This window comes from Apostichopus japonicus, chromosome 1, assembly GCF_037975245.1.
Source record: "Apostichopus japonicus isolate 1M-3 chromosome 1, ASM3797524v1, whole genome shotgun sequence".
Taxonomy (NCBI): Eukaryota; Metazoa; Echinodermata; class Holothuroidea; order Aspidochirotida; family Stichopodidae; genus Apostichopus; species Apostichopus japonicus.
In genome coordinates this window covers 21,053,797-21,069,971 of record NC_092561.1, presented here as the reverse complement: position 1 = coordinate 21,069,971, position 16,175 = coordinate 21,053,797, and the positions used below count along the sequence as shown (strand labels likewise).

The 16,175-nt window shown below is 37.7% G+C and overlaps 1 protein-coding gene across 2 annotated transcripts in view; it reads right to left on the bottom strand.

The window, feature by feature from the left end:
- Window positions 1-14,542, bottom strand: part of LOC139971357 (uncharacterized) — a 41,754-nt gene extending 27,212 nt beyond the window's left edge. The window contains exons 1-7 of one of the 2 annotated variants that reach the window (XM_071977722.1): window positions 14,359-14,542; window positions 9,316-9,418; window positions 6,216-6,355; window positions 5,430-5,537; window positions 3,615-3,824; window positions 1,384-1,566; window positions 481-652 (exon numbers count right to left, since the gene is read on the bottom strand). In XM_071977722.1, coding sequence (XP_071833823.1) covers window positions 481-652; window positions 1,384-1,566; window positions 3,615-3,824; window positions 5,430-5,537; window positions 6,216-6,355; window positions 9,316-9,418; window positions 14,359-14,391 — 949 coding nt within the window. In that variant the 5' untranslated portion in view covers window positions 14,392-14,542. The remainder of the gene's footprint in view (window positions 1-480; window positions 653-1,383; window positions 1,567-3,614; window positions 3,825-5,429; window positions 5,538-6,215; window positions 6,356-9,315; window positions 9,419-14,358) is intronic. The other variant, XM_071977729.1, reaches the window with a different exon arrangement.
- Between the last annotated feature and the right edge of the window lie 1,633 nt (window positions 14,543-16,175).

Genomic DNA, 16,175 nt, shown 5'->3' with positions numbered 1-16,175 from the left:
TCATTATAATGAAGTATGTAATGGTACTGCCATTGGTAATTCCTGGAACAAACCCAATCAGCATGGAGCAATCCAACTAACCCAGTCAGCATGGAGCACTCCAACTAACCCAGTCAGCATGGAGCACTCCAACTAACCCAGTCAGCATGGAGCACTCCAACTAATCCAGTCAGCCTGGAGCACTCCAACTAACCCAGTCAGCATGGAGCACTCCAACTAACCCAGTTAGCATGGAGCACTCCAACTAACCCAGTCAGCATGGAGCACTCCAACTAACCCAGTCAGGATGGAACACTCCAACTAACCCAGTCAGGATGGAGCACTCCAACTAACCCAGTCAGCATGTAGCACTCGTTACATGAACCGGCTTTGTACAAGAGTGTGCCTGACACAGTCGATGATACCTCAGATATCTGTTGATGTCAGCTTTGTAACCCTTCTGAACAGATCTTTATTCTACTGAATAGATAAACCACTTACGTTTGATGAGCACCTGATGTAGATAATCTGGAGATATTCTTCCGCTCGTCTGGTGCATGTGAACTATTAACTTGCTGATTTCTGTCGGTGATACCCGTCCTCCCATGATCTGGTGTAGCTTCTGAGTCCAGTACCGAACCATCTCAGGGACACCACCAGGCATCTGGTTCTGCTATGATAATATTAACCAGTGATATTTAAATTTGGTGCAATACATAAGTACTCATCTCCAATGTGAGTCATAAACATTTACTAAACTATATTCCATTACCTGGAATATAGAAACCAGCTATTGTATGCCTTGCAACAGCCCTACACACAGTTAAGGAATTAAGTTCAGTTGAACACCATGGATAATGTTTGGCAAGATATATAATTCCTCAAAGTGGCTTGGTAACTTGTGCAATGTTTTCCGCTGTTAAGTGTCTGCTAGATTAATACATCACCCCCTGATTAGTAACTTGCTGTTTGCTTTACCCCCTCTTATCAAAGCATGGTTCTTTTCTGTTGAGTATCGCATATAACATAATTTAGATAATAATGTTCAATCAATATTACAGCTTTGTTCCATATATGAAGAATTCGTAAATGTTGTGCAGTTGAATATATGCCATTCGCTTTTGATGAGTTTGTCTTTTTTCTTCATTCCAAAGAGCACCAGTTTAAAAGCATTGCACCCCTGGCTACAATATGTCTAAAAGCCATGATTCCGTGCGAGTATAATATTTTGTACACACAGTTGACTAAATAATTTTGTAATGTTTTCCATTGAATTATAATAATAATAACAACCTAGACTCATTGATGCCCCAGTCTGCTCCCCCTATCTTCACCAATTATCAGTCATGCTTCCCCCTCTACAAAAGACTTAACATCTCATAAGTAAATAATATTGAAACTGACCATTCCTCTTTGTGGGGTACCCATCGGGATATTCTGTCCTCGTGGTGGAGTACCAATGGGTTGTGGTTGTGCTGCAGAGTTTGCTGTAGCTTCGTGATTCACTCCTTGCTCTATTTCTTCTAAGGTCATAACTTTTGCTGGCATGCGTCCTGGTCCCGGGACAGCTTGAAGAATGGAAGGATCCTGCATGTTGGAAAAAGTTTAATAATTATTTAACTTTGATCCATGTGTTAGACAGAGCAGTTTCATTACCAGTACAGACAGGATATTACCATGACAGGAATTCCTTTTACATCAGTTGCTATGTTCTTCTGTAACCAGTGGAATCTAATTTCCCTTGATAGACTTTTTACTACAACTTAAATGTGCATTGCAGCAATGATTGACTTCAGCAATGCTGACTTAAATACCACCAAACCAGCCACTGAATGTATAGTGCGAATATGCCAGTTTCTTCATAATATGTATGTATGTATGTATTTATTTTAGATCGCCCTGCAAGCAGGAACTCGCAAAGAAGCCTCATTGGCTTATCAAAGCCACAAGCTGACTGAAGTCAGTCTCTTAGATTCATATTTAAAGTCCATGATTATGAATTGTCAATTGTCAACAACTCTGTAACTGGACGACATACATTAATCTTGGAGTCACTCGAACTGGGGACCTTATGATTGGAAGGCACCGGCGTTAACCACTGAGCTAATACTCCTCGATATTGTTGTTAGCTTGGCCAGCCTGTTGATCAATCAATCAATCAATCAATCAATCAATCAGAAGACATTTATATAGCGCCAAAATCAACAAAAGTTGTTCAAAGGCGCTCTTGATCTTGGATGCCTGCTACAATGGCTGCCAGTTCAGCATGGAATGAGCTGGCCCAGATTACCATTGTAATTGCGGTCGAATAAGAAATAAATGTAGAAAGTTCAACACGTCCAAATCATCTACCTTTGTAATTAAAAGTAATCAAATTTTCGACAAGTATACAGAGATAGTTGCAAGGTTTCATGTTGGGCTCGGTTGAACCTCATAATTTGCAACCTGCTTTATCCCTCTTTAATCCACTGTCATATTGTCCCCATGGTAACAGCACACTGACTTCATCCTTGTTAACGATACTAGTCTCATCATACATGTTTCCCTTTTTTATTCCACCCAAGCATATACAAGCCTACTCAACTGTGTGTACCACAACATCATTGAAACGCACAAACATCACCATAGTGTTGTAAAGCCACACCTTTTTGGATCAAATAATTGCCCCCGTCTGCCATAGTAGGCCAAAAACCGTCATTTTCTTCATTTCTGGCGAGTTTGTTATCTATTTTTATTGATCCTGTTTAAAAATCCATACCAGTGGTTAGCCTGGCTTGCCACTATAGCAATGCAGTCTTCCCAGATCTCCCAAACTTCCCTGTCTCAAACTGATTGACAACGACAGTGATGACTGTAGTCTTGTAAGAAACTGGCGAAACAGCATCTCATAATCCTTGTAGTGATTTGCAAAAAAATAGTTCCCAACATATTTTTTATTTCGGTAAATTGTAAAGGAGGCTGAACCTGGAAGGATCCATTCCCTTCAATGAATTCTAATTTATGTGAATTGACATGTATTTGATGTTATATAACCAGGGATGTGCCCAGGATTTCCTGAGTGCCGGGTATACTGATCGCCGTCTTGGGGGAAGGTGCTCTGATGCCAAATGCTGGCACTTGTGTAGCTTTTTCAGCACATACACAATTACTAGTTTTGCTAAAAATTTGCATTTTTTTTTTTTTTTATTTTTTATTTTTTTTTTTTTAGTAAAATATATTACTTACCTAGTAAAGTTATTAGTTTGTTTGAAAGAGATTTTAGAAGGGACCGATTGAGAGCCGTAAGCAATGTTTCTTGCATGCGTAACTGATGCATTATTAGTCTGTATGATTTTGGCATAGACTAGGCCCAATGTATGTTGAATATATTGTTAGGAGTGTCGGGATTTTAGATGAAAATAATGCTTGGCGGGATAAACGATTTTTAAGACGGTGCTGGACGGTAATTTTTAGTGCTTGGCGGGGGCCGCCCAGTGCCGCCCAGCATGGGCACATCCCTGTATAACTGATATGGGGTGCAGCATTGTTTCAGATGGAGACAACGAAACAAACTAGGTGGTGTGAATACCTGATAGTAGTTTGTAATGTTAAATTCAATGATAAAATGTTGAACCTTTAAGTAGACAATACATTACCGTCCAAGCACTATCTCCGCCTGTTTTGCCTTGCCCTCCTCCAATGTGTAGTAGCGCCTTGAGACTATCCTCAGCCGACTTTGTCTTAGCCTTTTCAACATGAGCTGCACCCCATATGTTCTCCTTGGCACTTTGGGACATGAGGTTAGGATCATACAGACTCGGAGGTGATCCCGGTCCAAAGAGATTTGTCAGGTTGGAATCTGCAAACTACAACAGAAAGTTAAAACAATAGCGGTTAGGATCATACAGACTCAGAGGTGATCCCGGTCCAAAGAGATTTGTCAGGTTGGAATCTGCAAACTACAACAGAAAGTTAAAACAATAGAGGTTAGGATCATACAGACTCAGAGGTGATCCTGGTCCAAAGAGATTTGTCAGGTTGGAATCTGCAAACTACAACATAAAGTTAAAACAATAGACTTAATTTGTATCATATGGTTCATTAGAGTCTATTTGTATCATATATGGCTCAATAGAGTATATTTGTATCACATGGAGAAATTGATTTTATTTGTATTATATATGTAAAAATAGAGTTTATTGTTATTATATGGAAAAATACCATGCCGTTTGCAGCCAAGCATATATGATTCCGATTCAGCCAGAAATCCTGTATCTCATCTTCTTGAACCCTCCTACAATATGACTAACTTGATTTAGACATTGTGACACTTCATGTGTAATCTTGAGACAATTCGTGCTAAAGTTACGTCTTGCTGAGAAACCAGATAAGTAACTGTGATAGGACCGAACGATATCACGTGAAGTATACCATGACAGGCCATTTTCAGTGCAATCTCATAGCAACTGTTTATTAGTTGCTGACTGTGAATTGGATCCCATTACGTCTCCAATTGTTTTTGTCAATAGATGTAACAGTAGCATTACTACAACCCCCCATTGTAACTGATAGATACAGCTGCAGGGGCGTCGGAAGCTATTTGGGATTGGTACGGCAGATCAGAGTGTGGCCATCTATCATAATTATTGGGAGGGGGGGGACGTTTGGTAGGTCAAACTACGCTACGCGCAACAATGGTTGGCGCGTAGCGTAATGAAGAAAATTGTGAAAAAATGCCTCCCAGCTTGCAGGAAATGGCACTTCCTGAGCTTGAAAACAAGACCCCTGCCATGCCAGAGTAGTGACATTTAGCCTACTTGCCGTCATCATTATTGAAAGTTATTGAAAAATATACCTCCCAGATTGCATGAAATAGCAGTTCACATGTGTTATATGAAAAAACAAGATTCTCCCTTGTCTGTTTTTGCACCTGATTAATCTTCTGAAACATATTTTGGAAGTATGTTTCATTTTGTTTCTTTATTTTTTTTTCTTAGTCCTATTTTTTTTTTCTTTTTTGCCGCCGTGAATATTGGTCCGGCGTTCGCAGGACCTGCCGTACCAGGTCCAACACCCCTGACTTTTATGTCAACTGGCTGATGAAGCTCGTATTTACAGCAGGTACAATATATTAAATTGTCACAGGAAATATTCGCTATACTGACAATTCTTCTATATGTGTAAAAGTAAGTTGGCCTGACGTTTCGATCCTAGCAGGATCTTCTTCGGAGGCTAAATGAGAAGTGACTTGTCCTTTAGCCTCCGAAGAAGATCCTGCTAGGATCGAAACGTCAGGCCAACTTACTTTTACACATTCTCCTACACAGGCTCTCTAGTGGATAAGCAGTTTGCTAACAGTTTTATTTTATTTATAATTCTTCAACATGTATATCTTCTTATAATTCTATGTAATCTTATTTTGTTAACAAAGTAACGCCTGTTATGGATGTATACATGTCGGGAAGCAATACCTGAATCTTGATTGGCTGAGAAGAAGATGTACTCTTTGTTGGAATATCAAACATTTCATCATCATCTTCATCATCTAGAACCAACTGGGTAATGCTCTTCTCCAAATCCTATGAAATTTTAATGAAATAGAAAGTGACAATAAAAGTATAAATATAATGAAATTAAATGAAGTCAGATCGTAAATAAGCTTCTCTGCTGAGTAACATGACACTGGAGAGAAATGAGCTCAGTTAGTTTGTGAAGTTAAACAAACTTCCTGCTGCTGGAAAGTTGCACATGTTAAACATCCAATTTTTCAATATTGGCAACATTAATATATATATCCTGTACCCCCTCACTATGGCTTCCTTGTTACTATAGTTTGATGAAATGCACTACTTCTGGCACTATGACATTGTGCATGTAGGGCTAGAATTTGCTTGTTTATCTCTCAATGTAATAGAACATGAAAGTTCTTACATAGTTTTGACAATTAGATCCTTTCAAATATACCTCTGCAGTTTCAAGTCCGAGTAACTGTTTCATTCAAGTTGTGATTTAGTCTTTTGCATTTTGCGAATCTGCACCAGTGGAACCATGATCTAGTCAATCATGCATTCCATCTGTATGTAAGTTCTTCTGATGCATTCGCATGCGCTAGTACTGACACCATATCGTGTTTCTTTGATTCAGAGATCTGTAAATTTATAACGATCATGCAAATTTGCTATTCTTTGACAGCTCACCGCAATGAAACCCTGGCCATCCCGATTACTGAATGCAAAATTATGACGAGTATGGTTTACCTCTTCTAATGGTCCTTTATCTGTGTCCGAAGGATCTCCTTCCATCATCAACTTTGAGGTAACCCCCTGGTCCTCTTCTGGCCGACCCATCTGTTGGTCAAAGTTGAATGCCAACTTCTCATGAGTGAGTTCCCATGCTTCTATAGAACAGATTATAAAAGGAAAAAAAAATCCCTGAGACTATATATGTGATATGTACTCTTTGATTGACAGTATTGATTATCATATCTCATGCAACAGACCATCAAGTGTTAGCATGTAACCCTATATCACATCACAGGGCTCAAATTAACAGTCACGACGAGTCCGATCCTCCGAGAAGACCCAAAATGATGCTGGACAACCAAAACCCTGCTTAGGTTGTCTGACGGACAACTAGCTTATTCGCATCACAAATTTGCAGTCAGCTATATTTCTTATTAGTTAAGACAGAATGTGCATACTGTACATATGCAGTAATGGTTACTTAAAGTATCGTATACTTCATACTAAAGAATCTGGTGGCCACAACCACGCTTGCTTTCTACTCACGGCCACATGATGTATCACAAGGTAGCTGCAATACAATTTTTACATATATGCAGTACTATAGTGTGCATGTGCGCATACGGCATGCTGGTTTGTGTCGCTGCAATGTACACGCTATACCCTGGGCTTACCCTCTGTCTCTGGAAGTGATCGGAAACGATTATGTAATTAATTTGTCACTACCAGATAATCCCCGCAACCCAACGTGATTAATCATGAAGTGATGTACACCACATAAAATGTCCATAACTCTACACAACCGTTCTGTCGAAGATTTTTGCAAAGTCGAGCTCCGTAAGACTAGTCACTATAGGAGTAAGACTTTAAGACTCAGGCCGATAGACTATTCCTACATAACGTTACGATACTCACCTACAAGGCTAAATAATACATGATAGTATTACTTATGGGTGGGCCATTGTAAAGTAAGTAACTATAATAATAGCCACTGGGCATTAAATTATGAACTCTTAGTGCACATGATTTTAGTGATGCACCACGTCGGTCAGCTCCAGTATTAATTATTCGTGCTTTCATTGTACAACCCAAAAATGCATCGGACAACGTAATATGAATGCTAGGTGGTCCAAAGAACACCCTTAAAATTATCTTTAAATGAGGTTTAAAATCCCAACATTGCTAATAGGGCTGTGAGTTTTCGTTTAAAGACCTAAACGTTTAAACGGCCGATTTTTCGTTCGTTTAAACGTTTAAACGTTCGCGAAAATCGCGAGAAAACGCCGAGCATAAAGGCGTCCAGGGGACCGCCCTAGGGCCCTGGTGGGGCGAAGACCCCGGAAAAGGAAGAGGAATTTTTTTCGTGTCTGGCGAAAAAAAAAATCGCAGTTGAGGATGCAAAATACTGACAACTTTTTGAATTTAAATTGTCACGAAGCTGATGAAAAATTTTAAATGACAAGTTAGAGTAGCTGTATTATGTTATAAAATGAAAAGAGATTTAATCTGTTTTACAATCTTTAAAAAGTTGAACTTACAGAACCTCCGATATTATGAAACAAAAAACGTTCGGCAAAGCCCCGTTTCTAGAATGCCTAACAATGAATAGCGCGCACTAAACGTACATCAGTTTACAACTGCAGTACGGTTTAACCTAACTTAAATACTACGGTAGGATACTGTATATGTGCTCAGAATTTTCCCAGGTACAAACTGCGCGCTCATCCCCTGTCTAACACCTGCTTGTTAACATTTTTGGCACTTTTCCAAGAAACATTTCAAGGAGTATTCCCCGTGATACACGAGGCACAGTTAATACACGCAGCACAAGATATCAAGCTATGGTCATCTTTATGAAAGTAAACCTTGTAATAAAATATGTTTTAGGCCACACGGCATGATTAACTAATGCTTAACATTATTTCCATGTTCTTGTAGAAAACGTCAAGTTCGCAAAATACAATTGGTTGTGTTTTTGTAGTTACGTGAGATCCGTAACAGACGAGTTGGTTAGGCTATTTGCTATACACTTAACTATGGTAGGACATTATTTTTTCCGTATTTTTTCGAAATTCTAGAAAATACTTTCTTTTCCCCCCGCTTAACACCAGATGTGGTCTTACGGTTTATTCATAAATGGGTGTACTAGAGCCTTGTATACATGACATTAGTTGCATTTAGCACGATTTGCCAGTTTCACGTGAATTTTTCGAAAGTGTTTTGCTGGATCTTTCATAAAATTTGAAAGGTGTACCAACTTACTTTTCGTACACAATTGGTAATTTCTCAACTGATTTTCAGAGTTTTTTTTTACGATCTCCAATCGATACATTTCCTTTGATCATGTATTTGAACAACTATTACCAAGTCGAGTATTCGACCCGGTATTGTCTGATCGGAGAGTTCAATGTGATGGACAGGGATTGTAATCATTTCGATCGAACATGCATTGACTGGATTATCTGCGCCGCCGCTGTCGGCTCGATATAAAGTACACTTGTGCTGCGAATCAGGAAGTTTTCACAAAAGGATAACAGCGTTCAAGTTTAAGCCATTCATATCGCCGGATACATCGGGGGGGGGGGACCAAAGTAGGATTACGTTCGCGGTTTATGATTCGACTGATCGTAAGTTGTGTTGTTATTTCGCGTAGTAGACAAAATAAACACAGGAATGGATACGCGATTTTGCCAATAATTTAATTTTCAGTTGATATCATAGTTTCGTTAAACGTTCATAAGGTTTTATTAAACGTTTAAACGATGTTTCGTTCGTTTACACGTTTAAACGTGTAAACGGCACAGCACTAATTGCTAACAATATATTCAACATAAATTAAAAAATGTATATTGTTAGCAAAACTAGTACCGGTACTTGCGTATGTGCTTCAAAAGCTACACAAGTGCCAGCATTTGGCATCTGAGCACCTTAAAAAATCGAAAATTTCTGAAAAGGGAGGGGGCACCTTCTCCCCATTAGACCCCTCCGCCCCCCCCCCCAGGACAGTGATCAGTATACCCGGCACTCAGGAAATTCTGGGCACATCTCTGCACATGAAACCTTGTACTGTAGCTGAAGTTTCATTGATACGGGTAATAAAAGCTGAACTTGTTACCATCTCCAAAGTCTTCATCCTCCAAACCAAATGTTTCATCATTCAAGTCATTGTAATCTTTGCCTTTGAATACATTGACATCCTCTGGCCCTTCATCAAGAGGCTGCCGAAAGAAAAGATGCACAAATCGTGAACTGAGTGTGCCATATACATTTAATATAGAAGAGCATATATATATATCAACAGTCTTGTCATTGCTTAATTTAAATTTATTAAGCCTTATTCCTTCTCTGATATCTCTCTGATAGATTGCATATCATTGTCATATTGATGCATATAGTGCTGTCTCCTAATGAGCAAAACTATGTTAACCCTTCCATGGGAAAGTATGAAACATTGTTACATTAGAGCAGATGTAGGACAGTGTATATTGCTATTGGTGATAGTAAGCCCGGTCATCTTTTGAATGAGTGAACAAGCTCTTGTTTTTTTTTTTTTTTAATAGGCTTCATTTCCTCTTTATAGTCAAGAAGCTGCTGGCTTCACAGTTTATCTATTTATTTAAGATATTGCATCAGAACCTTTTTTTTTTTATAATTATTTTTTTTATTATCACCCATCAAGAGTCCAAACAATTTACAATTCATAATAACATATATTATGACCATTAGTCAATATTATCCACAACCACAAATAAATCATTAAACTTCAAATAAAGATTTCCAGTTATGCCATCTGATATTAAAAGCATGTTGCTTACAATTAGTTTTATACCTAAACTTTTCTTTGAAATAAAAATTCTTTAAATCAATATTACCATAGCTAAAGGACGGTTTCTCATTTTTAACCTTACTTTTGTAAACCCAAAATTTCACAACCAGAATGATGTCATAAAACAAATATTGCAGTCTTTGTGCAAATAAAAAAATTTGCTATTGGTGATAGTAAGCCTGGTTATCTTTTGAATGAGTGAACAAGCTTTTGTGTATTTGTAAATTGGCTCCATTTCCTGTTTATAGTCAAGAAGCTGCTGGCTTCACAGTTTATCTATTTATTGAAGACACTGCATCAGAACAGAAGATCATTGTCTCTTCTGCAGTTTTTGTATATACATTTGGTGTCCATTAGCAGGTTGCCTCTTTACTACAGAACTCCCCTATTCTCAGAATAGTGGCATCACCATTGCTGTGGTCAGAGTTTTCTGGTAGCAACTCCAATCAGGAGATCTCTAAAGGACTGGTTAGAGAAAGTTACTTTCCTGATTGGGTACTGTATCCTTACTCCAATTTGGCCCCTCCCCCTTTAGTTAGACAAAGTAATTACTGGGTATGCCATGTGGCTGCAGAGCACCTTAACCCCCCAAGCCATGAGGACATAGATTTAGTGACATTGCAGGAGAATTAGATCCTAAGTTAAAACTTTTATATCATCTACCTGAATCTCTTCCTGTGCAATTCCAATTAAAGTGAAGAAGCCAAATATAACTGTAAAAATATAAATTGATTGTTAATCTTGGCACTTCCTGATACTAATCACCATTGTAGTCTCCACAGAAGCCTAGCTGTCGGATATTACAGGAACTCATGAACCCTACTTGAAATAAATTCAATCTCCATTGTCATAACATGGGAAGATTTATTACTATTCTGATTGGAGGACACTAACTTTACTTTGCCTTTATATATTGCCCGCCATTGTTGTCTGTTTGGAACTTTACTTAATTTCACAAATCTATTGGATGGATTTCAAATTCTGAACTTTGTAGGAAGTACAGTATAGCTTGAATTCTACTCTATCTTGCCTGGACACTACTCTATCTGCCTATATTCTTCTCTATCTTGCTTGGCTACTACTCTATCTTGACAGTCTGTAGAACAACCAATTTCCTTTCTGTCGACCCAATGGATTTGTATTTTATATTACTGTATATCAAGGATTTGTTTGTGTGTGTGAATGAATGGAAAGTGGCCACCGGTGAGCAACCAAACTGTAAGTCAAATCATTCCTTTATTTTTCATAAAACTGGACTCCATACTATCAATGCCCTCCTTCCCATGTAAGAATAACCTTTTCAATATTCATAATAATATTTCACATATTAGACTCTTCAGTTATATATGAGACTTTCTGTTAAATCTATTGTTTCAATACAATTCTCTCTAAAGTATACTGTACTTAGCCAGCTACACAGTTTTTTTGCATGCAGGTGATCCTCCTACTGTACCTGAGCTATTTAGATACAACATATTTTCTTGACAATCTGTGCTAATCGCTGCCATATATTTTATTTACAATGGATTAGCCAATTCATGAAGTCTATTTTGGAGCAAACACCTCACTCTCAGCTGAGCATCTTGCTGTCCGAGTCATACGATTTCTATGTGTCAATGAATTTCTTGGCTGCGATATCTTTCCACATGTCATTAATTTGACACAATCAATTATGAAATGTTGAAATCTGAAAATCATCAAGAAATTGGTTAAAATGCGATCATTTATTATGGCATTGTGAACTTTGATTCAAAATATTTCAATGTTTGTGTTATTTCTTTTTGTTTAATACAGTGCCACATTTAGTACATTGCTACTTTAAATACAGTGGCACGTTTAATACAGTGGCACATTTAATAGTGTTTACACCTGTAGGTCCAAAAATCGGGAACCCGGTACCCGAGAGCCGTTACATGTTTGGTATCCATTTACCCGAAAAAATTGTTTACCCTAGTGTATAGCGATTTTCAATAAATAACAAATTTGATGCTATAATAAATGAATTAAATATTCTCCACTGACATTGTTTTCATACATTAAAATATGTATGTGTAAGATACTTAGGTATAAAACCTTCCTCAATAATTTAAATTTGTTTTTTTTTCTTTCATTAACTTGTATTTAACTTCACTAGTAACATCGCAATGCCGCCGCTGCTTTTGTTTGCACTCCACATCGATAAATATCCAATTGATGTCTCAAACAGTTTTTAGTTATTACTATCTGTTATGCAGGCAATAGGGTTCTCGTTAGCCGCGAGATTGCTCGATTTGCGCGATTTTATCGCATTTGGAATAAATGTTTCGAAAAAATCCACTTGCGATTATTTTTGTTTAGTTATCCTGTCTATAATCCATAAGTAACATCTTGTAAAATTCCTTGTCAGTCTTACCTTGTATGAAATAAACAAATGAATCAATAATAATTGTGAGAATTCCTTAACTTTTTTACATTGTAGCCTAACACGACACTAATTTTAATGGGGAATCTAGCCTAACCATCTGTTTATTCGCTGAAATTGTGACGCAGTTATAAGATATTCAATGGAACACTTTCATTATTGGTGTTATCTTCGACCACATGGTAGCCTAATACCACACCAATTCAATGGGAAAGTCTTGCCTAACAATCGGTTTGCCCCCAAAAAATTACAATTTGCCTACGATTCGGTTAATAAATTATGAACCGGGTAGTATTGCGGCGGGGCGGGTACCCGTATACCTGTGCAAACACTAACGTTTAATACATTGCCACTTCTAAAACAGTGCCAAGTTTAATACAGTGCCAGTAACTTTCCTCGTACTGAGGTAATCAATCCAAACTGACTGTTGTAACATCTGTAGTTACGATAACTGAAATATACTGAGAAGTGTTTGACACTAGAACATCATTGAACTTTAAATATTGTGTTCACAAGTAAACTTGTTCTCACCTACAGGTAATATCATATAGTTATCCAAGTAGGAATTATTCCTCTTTTTTTTCTGTGTTAATCAAACCACTTTTGTATTGAGTATGTCATACATTTTGGAAAAAAGAGATGTTTGCGGAAACATCAAAAATGTCTTAATATCGTGTAAATGGTTTCGACTTTGTGTAGTACCTCAACTATACGCTCCGTAGCAGGGGAATAATATAACCCAAGGTATTGATAATTTTGAACTATAATTCTTGATTAAAGAAAGAAGAAACTTTGATGAATTAAATTTCTATTATTAAGCTTATACTTGGATGTCTTGTTGAATTTCTTTTTCTGTATTTTGACATTGGTTGGACAGCCTCTATTCGAACACGTTGAATTGTACCCTGGCTATTGTAGGTGCCAAACATGGGAGAGCAGTTTAACCTTTTAATCTCTTAAGAAGTTGAGTCTGTGGTACTGTATATACCAATGACATATTGTCAGGAATGCATGAGTGATTGAACAGTGACAATATACATTGTGAATGAATTTATAATGAGTATATGACAGAGCTGCCTCACTGCAGATCCGAAAAATGCCTCAAAGGAATTTATTAGCGCAATGACATTTGTGTTAGGAACTGCAAACCTAGAGAGTATCCATTTTAAATTATTATCTAACAGTGTACTATACCGAGATTATTATTCTGATTGATGATGCTTTCAGTGAAGCCTTATGTCCTGACTGAGTTGATTGTATGAATGGAATAGTGATAGTATCTGTGTTAGTGTACACACTAATATATGGCCTAATGTGAAACAAGTGAAGGTGATTTAGCTTTACTGTTTCGGTTTTGTACTTCTGAGGCTGAGTCGTGTCACCTTTGATGAATCCCAAGGCTGGTTTATATGTAGAAGACCATTGTTGACAAAGATGTCACGTATATGATAATACTGTAAAGAACCATCTGTTTCAGCAATGAACTGGTTTATCTGTCAAGGTCTACAATTGTCAATTTGCATCCCTGTAATTTATTTGCATAAATGTGTAACCGAAAATGGGTAACGAATTTCCAAACTGGGTACTTCACAGCTTTTCCTGGTTCTGCGTATGAATTTGTATGGTGAGTTCCAACGGTAATTATTCCTGTCTGTAGTTATAATGGACCACCTTGAACATTGGTGAAGTTATCGTTGTTACATTACCATGTGCAAGAATCTAATTAGTCAGTGACATGTACGTTTTACGTATCGTAGTCCTAAGTTAGGCTAAGAAGTAAGAGAGTATTTCAATTGGGCTAGGCTAACTGTGGTAAAGCGTAACGATAGGCCTACAATGTATGCTAAGTGAGGGTGCGTTTTCTTGTCCGAATCGGAGACGATTATTTTCTTACTTCTTACGGAAGGCCAAAACAGTTTATGTCATATTACCATTGAAGTACCACATTCGTAGTCATCATCCATGTTGTTTGTTTTTGTTCAGCCACTTGTTCATTTGAAGTTATTAAGGATCTGTTTCAGACCATGTCCTTCGGCGAAGCATCGCTCTTTGAATGAAGCGACGAAGTAGACGGTAGTACCGAACATTTTCTGTGACATTCCACTTTCTGACGCGTATCAAATCCGCGAATTTTAGAATACATCACTTGCTTGGTTTGTTTGATGGATGGAGGTAAGGAAAACGTTAACACGTTCGGTATTAAACATGAAAGTTCTTCCCAAGATATTCTTTTTTCATGTCAGTGATGTTTTGAAGTTTGCTTAGCAGTGCCAGTGTGCGTTGAATAATTTGTTATAGTTATGTTAGTATCGTGATTTATTTATTTTTTAAATAATGCGTTGTTGCTTGGTACTGTAACGTTGGAATGGTACCAGGCTGTAGGCTGTACTGATCGTGTGTTGTAAACATGGAGTATGGTTAGTTTGAACTCATTGCGGCAAAGTGGATTTGGATATGAAACCTAAAAGTTTAATGAAGGTAAGCCTTTATGATGAAGTGGTAATGTTTAGAAACTGATGTTGCACATAATTGTTAGGTTATCTCCAAAGTCATACAATATTATAATGGGTAAGTTGACAGTTCTTTACACTGAAGACCTTGTACCAACACACTAATATGCTTCTATTTCGCTTATGAGTATAAGCATACTGATCAATGTTTGTCATCACTCACTATGCCTAGCTATCTTTAGTGCCATTTTTGCAAGTAGAAATGAAGTGATACTTGATCTAGCTTTGTTTTAAACTTCAGTATAAGGCTAGGCAGAGCACATGTGCCAAAATACTGAAGAATACTGAAATAAAATACAAAATACTGAAATGCTGAATGCATTTTTTAAGTTATAACATGAAAATAATAAAGAATTTCAAATATACATGAAATTGAATGCATCCTTAGTTGTTTGAGATGTTACAGCCACCAAGCCACCCCCCCCCCCCCGGACCCATTTAAAACCAAAACCCAAATGAAAACTTTGTTAGAACTTTAGTGAATTTAAAATGGCAAAGTAAGCATGCAAGTTATATACATGTTCAAAAAATTCCTATCTGGTTGGTTATTAATGAGCAACATACTTACATAGTGCAGGCGGGTAGCCAAGGGGGGGGGCGAAGGGGCCAGCCGCCCCCCTTGAGCATATTTTTTTTTTTTTTTTTAAATGTATTTATGATATCGCTATTATTTTCAAAAGAGAAAATGCTAAGATGCAACTTACAAGGCCTGTGAAGTGCCATTTCCAGCGATCTGGGAGGCATTTTCAGCCAAAATTTCCTTGTACGCTTTGCGCCAATCATGGTGGCGCTACGCTTAGATAGTTTGCAATGCCGAATCTACAGTTTCGCCCCTCCCTTGGCAAATTCCTGGCTACGCGCCTGACTCAGTGTAGGCCTACCTTCTGTCTCAAGTTATGTACCTATCCTGTGCCAAGCTGTTGGCATGTGCTAATAATTATATCGAATTCTACACCTCCCCAACATCCATAATCACCTCCAGGTTCCCATCATGACAATGTGCATGCTACATAATGAATGAGATGTGTTAAATCAACTTTGTAAGCATGAGATTTCAACAGACATTGAAGAATGTTTGTATGTCTTCATAGATATTGTAATGTCTTGAAAAGGAATTGACATGGTGAATCACAAAAGATCACACCATTTAATATTTAGCACCCTTACTGTGTACCAACTTCTCCTTTCCAATACACTGCTCATCGTAGACTTCTCACCCTGGCAGTCGATAACCTCCA